Raw genomic sequence first — 21,075 nt, 5'->3', positions numbered from 1 at the left:
ATTTTGATAATTTACTCTAAAATAGCTCACGTCTCTTCATCATATTGCAATTAAATGTTACGCTACATGTGTGCTTCAATCTTAGTGGTGTGTGTGTGTGTGTGTGTGTGTGTGTGTTTAAAAACCTCAAAACATAGGCCTATAATGATATAGTTTTCCCCTTTCCAGCACTGGATAATCAAAATAATGATAGGCCTATCAATTAAGCACTATTCGTTGACACTAGGCTATATATTTCCGTTTTTGTTGCGTTATTTTAGTGTCAGACATTTAGCGAATTGGCCTGTATGAGGACACTTCTTGTCTGTTTAAATAACATGGGAGAGGACAAACTAAAATGAATGATTTACTTTATTGTTATTAATTATACTCTTCCACGACTACAACAACTACAACTATTATTGTTTTATTATTGCAATTATTATTAGCAGCTGGCAGTAGTGATGTGCAGTAAAGAATGATGGTGCTAGTGTTACTGCCACGGCGGAGGTTCAACTATAAAGGCAATAGTCTATAGTATAGGCCTAATAATACAAGTTGTGTTAAACTCGAATGTATTGAAACATCTTAAATCCCTGTATGCTACCTGCGGTGGTGAACCCCAGAGACATCCCTTCCTCTCCCTGTGCTTATCAGCATAACGCCGTCAAAAAAAAAACCATCTTTATCTTGCTTACCATCTTCAAAATGACTCACCTTATCTGATTTTCCGCTTAAAAATAATGTGCACGGAGACAGAACCAACATCTTGAAAAATGAGTCTTTAAGGCATCCTAAATAAGGTTAAGCGTACACTTATACTGGGATGTAAAAAATTGATGTAAAAAATGGATGTAAAAAAAACTGTTTTAAAATATGTCTGTTTATTCCTATCCTTCGCCAATGGTCTCCAGACTAACTCTAAGCATATTCAAATTAGGTTACGGCTGGAATCATTATGGAGCAGGTTCATTCTATTTCTAGACGCTACAATTGCATATGATGGTTTTCCCCTCACAAATGTGTTGGATTGTTTTTGTTTACGTCTATTTTATGAGAATGTATTTTGTAAACCCTGTAACATTTTTTTTGAAACACAACAAAGTCTGTAGGCTACTAAAGACGTGTTGCAATGCACATCATTTCAATACTCAAAAGAAGGAAATCACCCTCTGTTGAAAATGCCAATTTGTCACTTCCACAAAGCACTGCAGTAAAACAGTGAAAATACAAGGAAAACATCCCGTGCCCCCACCCTGAGGAGAACAACAGTTTTCATTTCACTGTGAAAGGGATGGGTAAAGGATAGTGGTTGGCAGAAAAGGGATGTTTAGACAACGTTTTGTCCACATGGTGACAACTTTCCCAAGTAAGAATATCAAAGCTGCATACCTGGAATAAGGCTATATCATGCAATCTGGTTGCCATTTGGAACCCTAAAACACTACTCTTCAGCAAATTCATCAACAAATAGGCCTCCATTTTTCTTTACGTAAACCTCTTTATCAACGTCGAGAAGTTGAATTGGTGACTTTTGGACGTACATTATTGAGATATGCTTAATGTTCGGTGGAGAAAAGAGAGGGGACAAACGAGAAAATGGATAATTCAGTAAATAAATAATTTCGTTATTGACAGAAACATTTGGCCTAATGGTAGAGTTTAGGATGATATAATTCTGGTTGTTCGGTATTTTGCCAAACAAATAAGTGCATAAGTGGTGAATAATTGTATTAGAGAACATGTCCCTATTGGAGTTCATCCGGAGTTCACTGAATTAATTTCAATTCCATTGTAGCTTGTGCGGTTGCCTGGCAGGGTATTGCCGTGAATTTTAATATCTGCAGTTTGCACACGGCTAGAGGAAGACAAGAATGTATTTATCTTATCGTAGCTTTACACTTTTCAGTACGTCAAAGGAATTAGCATCGAATGATAGCAACGATTGTTTCATTTATTTTGAGCCCACACACGATGCGTGCATCCCTAAAATGTTCAATGTAGGCTTATTATACATTTAGATGAAAATAAGACAAAAAGCGAGCACACATGTTAGATCCACAAAACACAATAAATCTAGTGTAAGGAAAAGGGTATCGAATATCCTCAACTGCATTTACTTGATACCCTTAAATCGACAAGGAGTCTAGTGCCTTTGTGGTGATATATAGGCTATCAACTAACAATCAATTGAACAATTTATAAAATGTTAAACAAAACATATATATACATATATTTTTTTAAACAAGATAGATTTCTAAATTTCATTCTACATCAACAATATTGTATAGCACGGTTTGTTAACTGCACATTTGGTTCCCCCCATTGTGCATTTTATATATGCAACAAAGAAAATGAAAATCACTATGCTTGAGTTGTTTTTCGGGCTTGGAAAGCCTTTTTGAATGAGCCCCCTTCCTAGTCCATTTTTCTTCAAAGTAATGACCTGGGCACAATTCAATATGACCGAGCAAGCTATGCATACATTACTATAGAAGTTGCGAGTGGGAGAGACCCAAAGAAGGGGTGAAACGCAGGTCAGCACGTCTAACAAATATTAAAATGTCCTCGGACTCTTGACACGCCTTGCTGTTTAACAAAGACTGCCAAACTGCGAGATTAATACGAAAACTTGAGTCCATAACAAAAATGCATTAAAGCACCCGGTGGTTTGTCGCGTTCACAACAGTAGAGGGGTAATGTGCATTTTATTTTTTAGATGTATTAGGTGGCATACGGTGGTGTTGAGCGGGGGATAGACTAGCCCTCTCTTTTCGCTCACCGCAAGGTTAAAGCGAATATGTCGCATTCGTTCGACTGATGAAGTTGGTCTCCTGCTGTTTTATCGTATTATTTTCTTCCTCTTATAGTGTGTGTAGTCTACTCGTCGGAGATCGGCTTTCGCCCTTTGGATTGTTTAATGTCCGCCCGCCCATTGTTGCCCTATGCTACCGGAGTGAAGTTTAGGGGAACATCGCAGAAATGAGAGGGAGTTTCACGCAGAAAGGTATCACGGAGAGGTCACGGGCTAAACCTGTGGCTTTAGAGAAAGGTAAGGGGGCTTCTGGGCTCACCGTACGGCGAAAGAGAAAGAAAGGCTTGGAGAATCGACAATTATCGGAGCAAGACCGTGTCCTGTGTGCAGCAGGAGAGATGGGGAAAGGGGGAATCGAAGACGAGATGAAATGTGCCAAGGAGCGAAGTAAGTAAGAAATTGGCGCTTAATTTACATATTGCGGTGTTCTCTATTGAGCAGGTGCTTGCCTGGGCGGACCACGTGCTTTGCACTGCGGTGAGTGGCACTGTTCCCCCTCCTTTCATATTCCGAGTAGTTATGACTTTAATTCAGCTCATTGAGGCGCAGTACCCTGAGCACAGTGTGGGGTTTTGGGGTGAATATTTACCTTGGCTATAGTTTGTGGGTGCTCTCCTTGAATGCCTGTTGGTGTACACATTAACCCCGAAGGGGCAGATGGCTCATGGGTCCCTATGCCGTTCAGAGGGGATAGTTAAGGGGGTGAAGGCGAGGTCGTGGACTACAGGGGGTGAAAGGGCTAGAGTGGACACTAGGGCTGGACTTTCTCCCTTATGCTATGAAAATATATTGGTCCTATTTTTGTGCGTTAGAATTTAGTCGCGTGACATATGTTTCTTATACAGGTATGATTAGGACTAGCTGGATTCATTTATTCATTTTGTCCACATTGTATAGTGATTAATTCAGCCCTGATATAAAGAATGCCCGTTTTTTTGAGGAGAAAGATAGAAGAATAGACAGACAATGCAAGAAATTGACGATTTGAGTGTTCAGGACATTGTTAAGGCCTATTTGTGAATTAACGAATATGTAAACGCTAGGGGTGCTAAAGATTTCGTAATATAGATTTGGTTTGTTGTTTTCCTCATTACAAAGTATGAAACGAACAAAGATAATTCTGGTATAGAGGTTCACTTCGATGCCATCTCCATTTTTTTTTGTTTTTCTGAAATGACTTGGCTTTTGCTCAGTAATTGTTTCTTTAATTGAATTTGGTCCCAAATTCCATTTAAAAAAAAAGAACCGTTGCGATTTCTAAACAAAGACCCATCCAAAGAATAACCTATACCCATTGATATAGGAACACTTTGAGATAAACATATTTAGACTAAAATGGACACATGGGATTAATAAATATCAATAGGCCTAATTTTTCTTGTTTTACTACTCTAATTTATTGGTAGCCTATTAAATAATGGCACAATATAAGATATTTAAATATTTTAATTCTCCATCATAGGGGTAACCTATCACAGGTATCATGTTAGATTATTCAATAATATTTCCTCATGAAATAAATAGCCTATTTGAATATGGAAAATTGTATTTTCCTAGTCAATATTTCAATTGATTTAAAACAAAAAAAATGTGTATAATAATCGAATTTCAAATGTCTCTTATAGAGAGGATGGTTTGAGAAACATGCCTTGATGTTGATTAGAGGTGAAGGTCTTTGTTGAATGTGTTTGTGCATTATTTTATTTTTGGAAAGTAAAAGCTGTACTCAAGAGACTATACACACATTTTATCCTAAATAATTCGACGTAGTTTGATATGCATTTTAATATACAGATATACAGATATAAAATGCCAACGCAACCTATTCCTATTAGGTATTGTTCACAACACATTCAACATTTAGCTCTCACAATGAAGTCGATATCAAATGGTCTATCTACTCTGAAGAAGATTATTGTGGTTCTAAATGCTGTCGTACACAGACAGGTCTTACCTCGATAGTATGGATGCTCATTTTAGCCTTTTGTATATGGTCAATATGCTTGCTTGCTTCGTAAAGTTGGAGTCTTGAGTAGCCAGAATGAGTATATGTGTTTTTTTCCAGGACGTTTAAAATCGAAATGAGAGACTGTGCTTGTTGTGAGGGGGAAACTTGTTTAAAAGGTCGTAAATTCTGCTGTGCTGCTTTAAGGATGTGAGAGGAGTTGGTTTTTCTTGCTTCGTGCATATTTTATTGTTTTATATACCCTACCTCCGGATATCGCCGTTTGAGTGGTGTTTGCCGGCGACTTGTAAACAAAAATGACCTGCCATAAAAAACAAATGTTTTATTACAGCCTGGGCTCGAGCTTCGGTTGACCTTTCTGCAGTTTGACTCACTTGATCTTTCTTACTATGTATATCGTTGCTTGTCAATATTGTGTACAGTAGTCGATAAGGAGCTGGCTATCTTATCATCCCGTACACCCTCAAGTTTATTCACTTGGCGTTTGTTCGCTCTTTATTGTCGGTTGTCGGTTATAAACGAGCTTCTCCCTCTCATTTAATTGTAGAAGTGTGAGCTAAGCTTCAGTCTCCCCTGAATAGTAATATTTTTGAAACCCAATTATTTACACTGATTTGCTCTTACTGTTCTTTTGTGGTTACCGAAAAGCACTGTGCCATTCACCTATTGTGCAATATATTTTGGTGAGTCATGCTGTCTTTTTCAAAGCATAAATGCATGGCAGAAACAAATGTGAATTTGTAAAGTTGGTCCCTACACATCACGAGCTATGTTTGCGAGCAAAGCACCTTTCATGAAGTAGTGCTGTAGCACAATGCTGACACACTTGAAGGAAGCCTGCTTTTGGCGTAGCACCTTGATACCTCACATGACGCAGTCAAGGTGAGCAGCCCCTTTCAATACCTGTCTGGAGAATACCTGTCATCTATATATACCCTGTAGATCCGGATTTGTGTGAACAGACTCACGGTCACAAATTCGTGTCTAAGGGAGTATGTAGTTGATGTATACACTACAAGCCATCGATGGATACAGACGACTGCCAGATGATGTTTATTATAATTGTGTTGTACCATTAGGCTATATTATCCCAATGTAGGCTAATGGGGTGAGATATTTTGATATTGTTTTTCAATGTTGACAATTTCTGTAGAAAAGGTAACCGAAAGTTATAATGGGTTTTATTTGCCATGATAATCTGTCAAGTGCTGTGATATGCTTGTCTTCAACTGAAAAGCGTATTCACGGTGTCACCATTTCGATTGAGAAACAGTCAATTTGGACAACAAAGGAGTTTTATCGCATGATCACTCACCATGCATGGGGCCTTATTCCAACGATAACATTGCATGGGTTAGGATAATGCAATCCTGATAAGGACCAAAACTATTATTCGGTTAGTAATGCAAGGGCGCATGGTCTCAATTACTATGCAAGGTAGGTGTGTAAATTGGTGTGCAGGATAAACGTGGTCTTTAGGGGGGACTGACGGTGACTCGCTTTAACGCAAAGGTCTAGCTGTGATTTAGGAGGCTTTGTAACCTGAATTAGTTGATGAATTTTCTATCGATCCTAAACAAGCCTAGATTCATCTCTGACAGGCTTCTGCTGCACGCAGCGCACGCCAGGGCATTCTCTCACCATTATTAGCGAGTGCATTTAAAAGCCTGGCAAGAACGAGCACACGGCATCACTTTCCCAGCCCTTGTTTTCAAAAGCTCCAGTATAAAGAAGAACAAAATCGTTCAAAGGAATATAGCTTGACTATCAAGTTTGGGACGCAACTCTTTTCTTGTTTATGTACTGTATGGCGAATTGGGCAGGTGAGGGGGTTGGCTAGTTCTATAGACCGTGTGTAAAACTCCGGTGGTATGTATTTCTGGCGTGTCTGCTTGTTATTGTTTTGATTCGTGCTTTTCGCAGAGCGTGCCAGTGTGTAAAAAAGTATGCAACATTCGAATGCCACATACTATGCCAGGATGATGTGCGGGTTCTGCTATGCCTAATCCTATTTCCTTATCCGGGAATCGTCAGGATCCACGCCATTGGCTCTCGCTGTCACATGGATTCTTAACTTTGTTCACTTGACAGAAAGTAGGAGGGTTCTACGAAACAGGAAAACGAGTTAAGCGATAGATATACATTTTAGTATATTTTGTGTGCAATTCAAAGAAATTAATGGCCATGAGTTCCTATTTGATCAACTCCAACTATGTGGACCCCAAGTTTCCACCCTGCGAGGAATATTCACAGAATGACTACCTACCCAGTCACTCTCCGGACTACTACAGCGCCCAGAGGCGAGAGCCTGCGTTTCAGAATGAGTCGATCTACCACCAGCGGTCGGGCTGCGCCGACCCGCCTTACACGACGTGCCAGGGTTCGGGGCAGCCCGCGGTGGTGATGTCTCCACGGGGTCACGTCCTCCCCCCAGCCGGACTCTCAACCCCTCTCCCGGAGCCTAGCCACCATTGCGACTCCGTAACTCCAAGCCCTCCACCCGCGTGTGGACAGAATCCCCTCAACCATAGCCCTTCCACCGCCAGCTCTCGCAAAGATCCGGTGGTTTACCCCTGGATGAAAAAAGTCCACGTAAACATCGGTAAGTGCTGCTAACTTCTCCCTACTCTGCGTATTTGTGAGCCTGTATCAGTTTACCTAAGGTGGGAAGCTTAGTGTTCGGTGCTAAATCTATCTCCCTCGTGAAGTAGCCCTTGGTCTAGATTTACGATCGGCTGTTTGCAGGGCAATATAATTACATCCTCCATAAATTTTTATTGCACTTGTTCGCCAAGTACCTTTGAAGTCTATGTAACCTAGCCCTTCTCATTTCTTCCTAAGATTGGTTTTATGACGACTCGACTGTCCCATAAGTTCAGTTTTATGCTTTGGTAATTTGATTTTAAGTGGTTGGATGTACAAACGTGCACCTTCCTCTGTCGCCTCTCTATTGTTCATGGAAAAGTTTTATGGAAGCTAAAATATTCCTATTTATGGAGACTACAATAAAACACTAATGGTAAGGCAAATAGTTGAACTCTATTATAGACCCACACAACTATTCAGCAATGATTAGAGTGTGTGCTTTGAGAACTAGAGCATGCATTCAGACAACGACAAAATGCGACTATTATAAAGTCGTCGTTAAAAGACATTGCCCTGTGCATAATGCCAGCGCCATTTGCCAGAAATTCAAAATTAAGGAGTTAGGGCCTTACTTTTAGATAAGTTATTAGGTTTGTATTTTATTAGGCTTTTTGTGGATACTATTCACTGTGTTTTGTCTAGTTTTGAATGAGTTGAATCATTATCCAGCACCCATTCAGGCTCTAATAACACCCTCATGCGCCCCTCATTCACAGTGAACGTATATAAAATACTATCAGCATCCATGGACGTAGGCTTACTTGTAGAATTTTGCATAACATGATCCAGCATGGTTATGTCTATATAGGCCTACTTTGTGTCACGTTCTGAGGCAGATTTAATATAATATTCAAATGTTTTGATCTGTATATTAATAATGTATGTTAAGGCCTACAAATGCAATACATGTGTGTTTTGGGGATGGCCTGTAATATATTGCTCTCTGTCCCACAGTGAATCCAAATTACACAGGGGTGGGTGAGCCCAAGCGCTCGCGGACAGCCTACACGCGACAGCAAGTCTTGGAGCTGGAGAAGGAGTTCCACTACAACCGCTATCTGACCCGGAGACGCAGAGTGGAGATCGCCCACACCCTGGTTCTGTCCGAGCGCCAGATCAAAATCTGGTTTCAGAACCGGCGGATGAAATGGAAGAAGGACCACAAGCTGCCCAACACCAAGATTCGCTCCAACAGTAACTCCAACAACACAAACTCGCAAAGCAGCGGGCTCGCGCTGGGGAGCTCTCAGAACCGAACCAGCGGGCCTCCACCGAGCCTATAGCCTCCCTCATTTTCCTACCCATCCACCACCCACCCAACATGCACTTTGAAACCTCCGTTTCTGGAGTTGGATACATGGATTCCACCATGTTTTTGTTTTTTTTACCTCCCCCTTCAATTCAATTACAGGGTTATAACATGTGGGGGGGGGGGGGGGGGGGGGGGAAGAGAAGGGGGAGTAAAAAACGAAGAGAAAAATGTGTCTCTTAAAAAATTTAAAAGGGGCGAAGATTCAAACACAAACACTTCCAATGATGTGTTCACAACCTGATCCAGTTCCCTTTTTTATCCCGTGCCCCTCTCATTCTCTCTCTCCTTCTCTCTCGTCCCCCCCCCCCCCCCCTCCATTAGGACAGAAGGCGGCAGATACTTTTCAGATTTGGTGAAGATGGATCCGTGTTTCATCTTTAATCATGCCAAACTCGGCCCCATTTGTCATGTTTACTCTGCAGTACAAAGGGTGAACGGTGGGGCCTGCCCATTACCTCAACGTCCAAAGTTCTGTTTAATACATAACCCCCTTGTTTCGTCAAGAGCCGTTTTCTTACTCATTTTTCCTCTCCTCAATACTAAAAAATACACCGAATATGTTCTCCAAACATGAAGTTTTTTAAGAGAAAAATATAGCTGATTCTCAGTTGTATTCTATGTTTATCAAATGCAATTAAATGAAGACTGACAACGATTGTGAGGTCCGTTGCTAGTTCATTTTTACAGGGACTCCTTTCGCTTCTTTCTTTCTAGCAGAGACAGGGTGCATTTGAAAAAAGATGGTAAATCACGGTATTAACATAGGATAGTCGTTTCAGTGGAAGGATAAAGCTGGACTTATAGAAACATATATGAACCAAAATCTGGTACAAACCTACCTAAGTAAAATAAAAACAGCACTGCAATGTACTACCTTGCTATTATAATTACCTCAGTTGTACTTATGTTCATTATTTTCTTGCCTTGTGTTATGAAGTGACAGGTTAAACTCATTTGAATTTTGTGGCAAGTATCTGCAATACGAACGTACTCATTTCTTGTAAGTGAAATATAATTTAAGCAATTTTGTTGGCCAGAGTTGTAAAGAGAAAAATGGTGCGTATATTGCATGACTGAATACACGTTAATTTGATATTTTATCTTTCTCTATCTGGTATCCTTTCTTGGCACATAAACATGCGCCCCCCCCCCCTCCCTCTTTCTTTCGCTCTTTCTCACGCTTTCTTCTCGCCATGTGCCATTTTTGGTATTTTATTTGTATGTGTTCCTTTTATTTACATTCCAAAGATCAGTCCTGTCGCTGATGTCGAAATGTTCATTTTTTTCTTCCTCCATATTTGAATGTTGCTATTTTTCTGCTTATTCTCCTCAGTGTCTACCTTTTATTTGTAAATAGCTATAGAAATGTAATAAATGCTTGAAAAGGGGTCCATGTATCCTCTGTGTGTCCTCCTTTCCCTCTGCCGCTGTTTCCCCAATGCTATGGCTCCAAAAGATACTGAGATATGTCGCTCTCTTTCAGACAAGCTCCTTTAATAGCAAGGGATGTGTAAAAAAAACCAAAAATGATTCAATTTAATTTGGTCCTCCCATGGTGGGTTTTGGTTTGCCTTTCTATGTAGCCTGTCTTTAAAAAATCACTGAATATCTCCGTGGTTGATTTATATATTGTGGTCATGAGTGATCCTGGTACATTATGCCTTGTAATCTCGTTTTAAATCACAAACCCCTTCGTTTCACTCTCTTCTCTCGTTAATTTAACGGTGCTCACACACCCGCTGCTCGCTGGTGCTGAAAATATGGATCCTCGTTTTGAAAAAAAATGTTAAATAGGTTCTCGGCTCGTGGGCTTTTAATGCTTTAATGAGTCTAATTTTTGCACAACAGTTTCTCTGTGTTTGCTGGCTCGCTGTGGGTTTTTTTTATATTACAAAGGAGCGGACCGGTGCCATAGCTCAAACCTTGACAACCAAATAGATAATCAAGAAGACAAATGGCTTCTTTTGTAAGGCGCGGCTCTTGTATTAATTTTCATTTTCTTCTCTTAGAGCAGGTATCGAAAATATAGTGCAGGAGAAAATAGCATTATGTTTGGGTGTTGAACTTTAAAGAAAAGTGTGGGCTCAAATTGGTCTTCTAGCATTCTGTGGAACAGAGAAGATGTTCTATTACTTGTTGGTTGATGTAAGCCCTTGTGCCATATAGCCTCCTCCAATCCATTTATATGATTTTTTCTCACCATATATTTATGAAATGCCTTTTCAAAACCTCTAGCTTCCTACAGGCCTATGCTATGCCTCAAGACATTGAAGCAAGTCCAGTCAAATATACACACACAGTACCATTGAAATACATACAATGTGATAGGCCTACTATCGAATTCGTTCACAGTATTCTTGGATGTGCTCCTTTTTTAAGTCTATAGCTCACACACATTGGGCCCTTAGGCAGTGTCTATACTTTTCAGATGGCAAGTGATATTATGTCCAAATGTTGTGATATTCACAACAGTTCAAACGTCGTTTATTAGAATAGATACATTGGTCCCCACGCATATGTGTCTTCACAAAAAAGCCCCCAAGCACTTGCATAGTCAAATAAATGAATTTCCGTGTGACATCACATACAATATGCACCTTAGAATTCTATTCTTATCCTTTAAAAAAAAGAAGAAGCCTTCTGCCTTCGGAGGGTGAATAGGAGCGAACAGATTTCTAAGGGGCCCCAAAAGTTCACCGCCATTATTTGCGGACAGAGCCAAGAAAAATGTGAGAATTATACAGAAAAATCATTAATCACTTCTTCTCTTTAAACACTTCTTCTCCTCTATTGTCATTCAGCAGCACAACTGCACGGACCTTCTGCTAGGAGGGGAGAGGAGTCTTGGAAGACACTTGAAGATACACGCCCCCCCTTCTCAACCCACTACCTTCTTTTTGACCAAGAAAACTTTTTTTCTGGAAGAAAATCCTCATAGAATTCCAACGACATTGAGAATCTTCGCATTACCGAGGATGGCAGCGACGAAGGTAATGACTTTTGTTTCGTTGGTTTGCTTGGGTTAGAGTTTTATTGCTTGACAGCCCTTGCTTTCACAGCCGGGTAGCAGGCGCGCATTAGTTGCGGTCGGGAGGAAGGCTAGGTAGGTTTTATGGTCGCTTTGATATAGCGTGGGGACTTCTGGATCCCTGCTGCTGTGTATCCATGATCGGTGTGGAGGGTAGAAATGAAGTTGCGTTTTCCTGAGAATTTGTGTAACTGTTTACTTCTCTTGGGCTTCAAGCGTCACCCCTGAAATGGTGTTAACATGTCAGATGTCTCTCTCGCTCACCCTCTTCCTCTCTCGCTCTCTCTATTTGTGGCTTATTTCAATAGGCCTATGTTTTTAGCACATTATATATATGGATATGGGTGTATAGGCTTTTGTAATAGGCCTACACACCCATGCGTAATGTTGCCTTTTGGAGTGGACAGCGTCCTTGTCTTCAACGCTTGACTATATGCACTGCATTCTTACAGGATTAGGATATTTACATTCTTAGAATACTGTACTATAATTGGCCAATTTATATTTTTCTTTTTGAAGATACTTGTTTAGTGCTACTGGCAGTTAGATTTGAATATGAAGCCTAAAGTCCTATCGTTTTTATACAGTAATTCGATGGTCAATTGGTCAAACCAAAATTAAAAGAACAAGTCATGGGGGGATACCGATCGCTAAAAAACAATTGACCTCGAAATAAACGACTGGTAGCACATCTCTGCAACGCAATTGCATTTAGTAGTTTGCTTACATGAGCACGAATGCCTCAGAAGTGCATTCACTGCTGCTTGACCCCTCCAAATCAATCTCTCCGGGTGTATAAAAAAAGACCAGAGGTTCTGCGCCATGGCTTCTGCTCCCTCTGCGGGCTTGTGTGGCACGATGCGTGTTAAAGTAACATAAACACATTGTAAAAATATAGGGACTGTTATCGAAGGGAGAGGCAGAGAGAGATAAAAAAAATCGATGGGTGGAATTGACAACAGAATGGCCTGGCCGAGCGCGAGTTCAACCAGGGGACACGTTTTCTGACCGATTAGGTCCGTTGCGAAGTCACAGACTGACCCTTGGTACCCCTTGACCTCTCGCAGACTGCACAGTGCTCCATGTTACATTTCCAGCAAAGATCCCGGGCGAGGTGACTGTAACCTCGGGGCACGGTGCTATCTCGTCTCAGACAACCACGTAAACCAAACAGGGCCTTAAGAAAACATGGATTCTGCATGGATTCTTTTTTTTCTCTCTCGTTCCCTTCAGATTCACAAATATATAGGCTAAGCCACTGGTTGCTATAGGAGACGTTTGGTTTGTGTCCCACATCTAGTTGATAGGCCTCGCCATTAGTGAGACTGTACATTTCAGCAGCTTCAGCTTAACACAGGAAGTCATGGGGCTTTTGCCCCCCCCCCCCCCCCCCCCAGATATGACTACTATATGGTATGCCAACACCTTGCATTGTATCATGCTCCCTCAGTCCCCCTCCAGCCCCGTTCCCTCCCTCCTTGGACCTAAAAGCCCTCCAAGATTTGTTGGAAGCCTCTGCCGCTTGTCCCGGAGAGCTGCGGTGGTGCCTGTTTTAGATCACCCCGCTAATTGCAAAACAAATAGCCTCCGCGCATTGATGAATCATTTTTGTGGAAAGCCACTGAGCGGAGGTCAGCGCCATGTAGTCACAGAGATATATAGCGAACGCACGCGCACTTTTTTTTCTTTTTTTAAAGGAGACATTAAGTAAAGCAAAGCACTGTTGTTACTGCTGCCAGCAACCCCCCCCCCCCCCCCCCCAATCTAACCCACTGTCCACTAATACATAGTACAGTACACCATTTTACTTTATTGGCTGTGTAAGGTTTTGTGTACACGAATGCCTCCGAAATAGCTTACATTCACTGTGCATAAATGTTTGCACGCAATAACTTGCACAAGCTGCCTAGAAAAGTGATGGTTCTCTTTGGAGTCTTTTCCCTTTTCTTTGTGGACCCATGGGCTATGTCTGAATGTGTGGCTCAGTATGATGCTGTTTCACCAAATAATCACCAAATGCGCCATGTGAAAATAAACAAAAAGTTATATGTTACTATTTTAGCGAATAAGTTTCGGTTTCAAGGGTAGTAATGCATGATAACTAATGGATAACGCAATGAATAATAGCACTGTTTCTATCTATAGCGTACTTCTAGCTGGCCTCTTTACTACTCTTTATTACTTAGTCTATTACTATTATTATTATAGCCTACTACTACTACAATTACTACTACTAGTACTTTAATGATACTACTATTATTATAGCCTACTACTACTACTACTACTACAATTACTACTAGTAGTACTTTAATGATACTACTATTATTATTATAGCCTACTACTACTACTACAATTACTACTAGTAGTACTTTATTGATACTACTATTATTATTATTATAGCCTACTACTACTAGCTACTACTACTACAACTACTACTAGTACTTTAATGATACTACTATTATTATTATAGCCTACTACTACTACAAGTTACTACTACTAGTACTTTAATGATACTTCTATTATTATTATAGCCTAGTACTACTAGCTACTACTACTACTAGTACTTTAATGATACTACTATTATAATTATAGCCTACTACTACTTTAATTATACTACTAATGATAATAGCACAAATAATGATAGGCCTACATTCAGACAAACAGTACATACATACATACATACATACATACATGCATAAGATATATAGTACATAAATGCATATCAAAGGCTACAGTACATACACTAACAGCATCCATAATTCATCTTTATAATTATTATCGCAACGCCAATAGCTTGATACCGTTCATCATGTAGGCCTACCTTCATGTTTTATCATATTTCAGACTGTCTTCCATAGATTTAGATTTTTTTTTCAGAAGCTTACAGTATTGATTGAAACATACCTAAAATAACTAAAGTATAATGTCAGGTTATGTTACATGCTGGCTGGATGCTGAATGCTGTCCTATGGAGTCCATGTCCTTCGCAGAATATATATATATTTTTAAAGGCTGTGTGTGTCCTGCCGGCTCTGACAGATTTACGATCCCCAATAAAGTCCGGGATGTTGGCCTTCGTAAATCAATCTCTGCTACCCCATATAAACCTAGCCTTTAGCATAACGTTGTGTTTACATAGCCAAACTCCAGCTTTGATTTTCATGGACTGCTATTTGATTTTTATTTCTGATGAGAGTATTTATTGTTATTGACCATTTATTACTATTATGATGATGATGATGACTAGTGTTATTGTTATTATATATAGTCTTCTGTAAACAACAGTACGCCACAGGTAGGCTATTCTTTATTTACACAGTATTTCAATCGGTTTTTTAATGTACACTTCAGTTTTAAGTGCAGTTTTATTCAATTCTAGAGTGATTAGGTTAATCATTTACAAGGCTTTTGGGTGTTCCCATCGATCACGGATTTTTCTTAGACCTTTTCTTGCAATGTATTTCGTCCAAATAAAACCATTTATATTAGGCCTGTGCAATCATCACAATTATTCTCATTAAGTTATTGGTGTTGTTGGTGGTGTTAATATTACTATTATAATTAGCCTACACAATATGGTGTCATTCTTTTGTGAGCAGTATTCGTTTGTTGTTCTTATTGTGGTCATCTATGTTGCGTTTATATGGGCCTACTGTGATTAGTGTACTTTATAGCCATCATTAATAGTGCTATCACCCCTGCAAATATTTGATTTCAATTATGGGTGAAATCTTTTGCAACTCCTTGAAATGTGTTGTTCGTTTTGGACTTCAGTGTTTCCCAGTCGTCCCTTTGCGTCTCCCCTATGCTTTATCGAAGAGAGTAAAGCTACAATAATGATACAATGATTTTATCTGACACTGTTATACTCTGCCATCCGCATGTAGTCCTATCTTGCGTGCATTGTTCACATTTTCCCCCGACCGCAAACATTTCCAAAGAACATGCTGGGCAAAGTTATAGCCGGAAAATAGCTTTTCTACACAGCGTTGATTTCTTTCCTAAATTCCTCGGGGTAATTACATTTGATATCAAACCCTTTTGTGCCGTTTTCCCTTCAAGCTGTCTAATTTCTTGTGTACGATATTCCTGGGGAAAAGGGAAGCAGCTTCAGTGTTGTGTTGTTCTCTCCTACTCGCAGGCACAGCACCAAGTCCTGCTATTGTTTGACCTTCAGGATTCTCCTTTAGACATAGCTGCATGGGTTTGTTGGACACAGCCCCAGGTCTATTGTTCCGAGAGAGTGCAATGGCAGAGCACACCAAAGGATTGGTACCATTGTTGCCAAGTGCTTGCGGCAGGGTGTCGCCCCATACAACTCTCTCCTATCTGCCGCGTGCTACCTGTCTTTTATTCGCTCCACAACGGTCCCTGCAAAAATGAATCACCCCTCGTGCCACGGGCTTCCACCAAATGTGTTAATAATTAGATGGTTGCTATTTAGAGATCTCGTCGGCACAGCAATGTGTGCTATCACTTCGCAACTCCTGTCGAAGTAGTTCGAAAATAAGGATACCACAAAAGGTCGTTGTTTTCTTTGATCTTTTAGAAATTGTGTCATATTGAATCACCATCAGTAACGATAGTGTTATTATGAAATTGACTGTGGGTGAAAGAGTGTATGCATCGTTTTCATTTCTTCCAGAATGGTCAAAAATGTATTTAATTATTGTGTAAACAAAAGATTTGTGCAAACCAACAAGGACTTCAACGAATAATAGGACACAAATAATCTCAACAATAGACCAATCAAACAAGTTTAGCTATGACAAAAGTGGCTTTTAGTCTACGCCTTCTGTGCATAAATCTATATCTAAATAAGGATTTCTTGTTTTCAAGCGAAAGAAAAACACCCTTATCTCGAAATACATAAACAGAGATGGTAAGGAATAAAGACAAAACGAACGCACCCAAGAGTTTCACTATCCTCTATTCGTATCATGTCATCTCTCTCGTATTGCCACTTAACATAACTTATTTCAGTAGCCTACATAGCACACACGTAGCCTAAGACGTATTTCTCCCATTCACAAAGAGCTTTAGAGTAAACGGTGTATGCCTATAGGCTCGTCTTTGTTTTATATTTCTGTAAAAGATTTAAGTTGGAACGTGGGCTCTGGAGTGTTGGGTCAGAGTGGTCCCGCGAGCGTGCAGGGAGAGGTACCCCATCCCCCTCCTGGTCACGTGATTCATTAAATAATTAATGCAGAGGTTGCAGAATAGATATGTATTCGTCAGGAATATCGCAGACATGGTCTCCCTGTGTCTGACGTGAAATTCAACTGTCCTTTTAAAAACAAGACCTATAGCGGAGAAAAAAAAAGAGAGTGGAGAGACACACAGAGGCTGCAATAAAACAAATTTGGACGGGAGCCTCTCGTGGTGTGGACATTGTGAGTATAGCGGAAACGGGAACGCCACTTCCACGCAAGTGCATTGCTGCGCTGTTGGCTTACCCGAGTCAATGAATTATATGCTGTTTGTTATATTGTGGTAAATATGTCAAAAATACTAATCTTGCCGTACTTTGACATCATGTATGTGTTTGCACCCATCATTCCATCGTTTGACTTCAGCATTGGTTACATGAACGATGCTAGCCGTTACTTGTCATAGTACTGCACTGTATTGCAATGCAATGATAGCGATGTATATATTTTAAAAGCAGTCGTATTACTATTCTCATCCGCCCCCATCCCACCTCGGTCTTCTTCATGTCTGCATGTCTCTCTCTCTCCCTCTCTCTTCTTTTCAGCCAGCTTCTTCGCTTGATTTATTGTGATATGTGTGTCAGCGGCAGCGGGCTGCCATTGTGTGTTTGTGAGGGAGTTGTGTTGTTTATGGCCGTCTCCGCGATAAATCATTTCTCGGGGAAAATGATTGGCGAGTGATGATACGCGGGAATGAGGAAGAGATTCCTGGATCCTCGTTTCTCACTCTGGCTTTTTCGGTGCTTCTTGTCTCTCGTCGGTCGAGAAAAGCTTTTGCCTTTTTCACACTCCTCTCTCCCCCCGCAGTTGATTATCGCGGGCGATTTACGGCAATGGATCAGCAACTAATATGAAGGCTAAGTAGCTCGAGGTCTTGAGTTACTGCATATGCGATTACCAATTAAGGGAAGATTTGTTTAAATTTGGGAAAACGGGAACGCCTAGTCGCCATTTGAATCTCATAAAAGCGCCGGAGCTCGCCAACATAGGCCTATTCATAGCCAGAGGTGTAATACCTGAGCTTCAGACGTTTTTTGGACAGGATAGACAACTTAATTGGAACAAACTTAGGAGAAGAGTAGGCTATAATTCAGCTAGGAAGTGTTGTATAGAGGGGTGGCGTGAAGAGCATAGAATCGACTCACTGTAGCTAAAGGGACTGGAGGATTTATTTTAGAATATTTTTCGACTGATTTTTTCGTTGACATTTCTGTGGATTTTCTTCGACCTTGAAATGATGCAACATTCGATGATTTATGTCAGTAGCTTATATTTCTGAATTTCACCATAACGCACAATGAGATCTGTATATGGGGGTGTTTACTAAACAGCAGATAGTATTGTTTATTATTTGGTATACTGTACTATTGTGTGATATAGCACAGTCACCATTTTTATTGGTTGTGGTGGCATTTGGGGAGGGGGGGGGTATGTTATTTTCTGGGCTAACCGTAGTAAATGTTGTATATGACGCGTTAACGTTGTTTTGGTGTGGATATAACACTTGAATGGTGCATTGATGCCATTGAAAGAGCAAACTACAAAGACAGACAAAGACTGCAACAGTTTCCCACTTGAAAATGTTTTACTCACATTTTGGTGTAAAAAGGATGACAATACAGACAATGAAATCAGTATTTTGTATGATAATAATAATAATAATAATAATAGGCCTAATAATAATACAATACATATTTATTATACAGTGCTTCCTTGTATTCATGAATACAAAACAGCTTAAATGTCATTACCATGGCTGGCTCCTTCCACAATCCTCCCCTTCACCTCGCTAGTGTAAACCTTTGTGTAACAAAATTAGAACAACTCGGTGGCTCCCATCAAATATTAATGGGCATAGCAGCGAGGGGCAGCACTTTTCAAAATGTCTATTCCAGCGGCGCTCCTTGATGTCGGGCGCTGTGTCAAAAACAATATTCCAGCTCATTTCGGTGGACGCTCAGGGGGCAATGAGAAGGGGGACATTGTGCGCGTAAGAGATCACCGTTGTTCACTGAAACCGCCTCATGTCTGATTTCAATGACAGCTCAGCGTTGGAAAAATTATTCCAAACGCCAGTCAGATGGGTAGCTAGGCTGGGTGCTCAGATTATGTTGGAAACAATTGTGCATCATAATCATGGTGCCAAGACAAATGCTAATAGCATATAGTAAAACACGAACTATTAGCATTACGCACAGGTCTAATACACGTAAATAGGCTACAAATAGATTATTAGTAATACTTGTAATTAGCATGTAATGGTAGCAACAGTGGGACATGAGGCTTCTATAATAGCATCCGTATAATACTATTACAAATTGTCTATATTCCCCTCCCTGCCATAACTAGAGGTTGAAAGCTGAATGTGGGCCCTTTGTTTGAATGGCTCTGCTCTTTGGTTCGATTCTATAGGATAGGCTATTGCACTTCAAAAACCTTTTCAGCAACCTGCAACTGATTCACGGCGTCCAGATTCTATATGCATATCTCTATATGGCTCTATGTATGTGTGCGTAAGTGTGTCTGATTATTGTTTATAATTTTTTGTGTCCCAGACAAGATCGTTAGAATCCCACGCATAAGAGACAAGGCAGCAGGAGCGCATCTTCCCGCTCAACAGCAGTGGGAACAATACAAATATATGGCAGCCATATTGAGCCCTTCTCTCACAAAAAGGCGCGACCCTCCAAGAATACACCATTCATAAGCATAGCCCATTTTCTCCAGAATATTCTCTTGCTTACCTCAAAGTATTCGTTTTGTTGTGCTACAGCAAACATATCGAGATAAATGTATTTCCATCCGTTTTGTTTTTGTTGCAATTTGTTTGCACAAAGAACATGGTGGCTCTATAACACTAGTATCTTGGAGGTAGCTTAAATTCAATTGTTGCACTTCCTTTTTACAATTATAGATAGACTACGACACTGCTTACTTCACTCATTGTAGTATAAAAACAACAACGGAACCTTTACATAAAATAGCATGCATGGTACATAACACTGCAGGGCGACAAAAGATTCACTAGAACACAATACTTTTCCTGTGGACAAAAAAAACAAAAGACGTACCATTAATCATTCATTTACGCGTAAATAAGTAGCACATGTATCTACCAAATAATAACCTGGACAAGAGGTCCACAAAAAGCAATGGGATTGTTTTAATATATCAAAGCAAGAGAGAACTGTTCATTCTAAAGCCTGTCCTAACGTCGATCTAACTTAGCTCTATAATTGCAATATTTGCCCGTTGTAAATACATATCGAAAGCTTTAGTTTAAGTTTTACGCAATGGAAATATAACCATCTAACATATCTAAAATATCTTGCATTTATCCACTAAAACATAAGCGTAATATGTATCCTCTTTATTTCAGTCACATTGGCCACCCTTAGCCATAATATTAAGCAGAAATTTGACATAATAGATGCTCAATGACTTGCCCAAAAGCGACACAATAATATAGCTCCCCAAACCATCTATTAAAAGCAGGTGAAAATACAGCTAAAATATCAATCTAGTGGTCATATTCGTCTTAAACTTGAATCTTAAACTTGAAAATAATAGCTGTTATTTCCCCTAAGTTATATTACCAGTATTATTATTATTATCCTTGTGAGTAGTCTATTTCAATCTCCTAATTCTTTTCAGGGGGCCATGTAGATATTGGTTGGCCAGGTAGGTATTTCCCCGGCCTTCAGTAATGCAGGAATGATTACCCCTTCGGAAATAAATCAATATGAAGCCCCGCGCTAATTTATAATGATCTACAAGAGCAGCAATTCAAAAGCGCATGAAAAATGACCGGTGAAACCGTATCCAGAGGCTGCAAGGAGAATTTTCACCCGGTTGAAGAGCATGCAGGGGAGCGATAAGAGTACCAAGCCGGAAATGTTCAGAAGAAAGGCAAGGTTTTTCATGCAGGACTCAAAATAACTCGGATACTATCGTGGCACATTTGCATCAGTGTAATTGAACTTCCCACTATTCGTGTGGGTATCTCTACCACCCTCTCCATACCCTGTATCTCTTTCTCTCTCCCCCTTTCTATCCCTCTCTCTCCATGTCTTTCTCTCTCTCTCTGTGTGTGTGTGTGTGTGTGTGTGTGTGTGTGTG

General features: G+C 40.2%; 2 protein-coding genes across 7 annotated transcripts in view; both read left to right on the top strand.

The window, feature by feature from the left end:
- LOC110486166 (homeobox protein Hox-B3a) overlaps positions 1-21,075 on the top strand; it is a 57,168-nt gene that overhangs the window by 20,174 nt on the left and 15,919 nt on the right. For 5 of the 6 annotated variants that reach the window (XM_090196254.1, XM_036940824.2, XM_036940823.2 and 2 more), the window contains exon 2: positions 11,520-11,708. The gene's annotated coding sequence lies outside the window, so the exon portion shown is untranslated. Of the gene's footprint in view, positions 1-11,519; positions 11,709-16,988; positions 17,140-21,075 lie in introns of those variants that run through there. The other variant, XM_036940829.2, reaches the window with a different exon arrangement.
- LOC110486168 (homeobox protein Hox-B4a) lies at positions 5,717-10,106 on the top strand. The gene is made up of 2 exons (XM_021557582.3): positions 5,717-7,362; positions 8,361-10,106. Exons 1-2 carry the CDS (start codon positions 6,939-6,941, stop codon positions 8,687-8,689), a joined length of 753 nt encoding a protein of 250 aa, XP_021413257.1. The 5' UTR covers positions 5,717-6,938; the 3' UTR covers positions 8,690-10,106.

The sequence above is a fragment of the Oncorhynchus mykiss genome, chromosome 13 (genome assembly GCF_057628025.1).
Source record: "Oncorhynchus mykiss isolate SJ-2025 chromosome 13, ASM5762802v1, whole genome shotgun sequence".
In the NCBI taxonomy this organism is placed as follows: domain Eukaryota; kingdom Metazoa; phylum Chordata; class Actinopteri; order Salmoniformes; family Salmonidae; genus Oncorhynchus; species Oncorhynchus mykiss.
The sequence above is the reverse complement of the archived record's forward strand: the minus strand, read 5'-3'. Positions and strand labels throughout refer to the sequence as shown.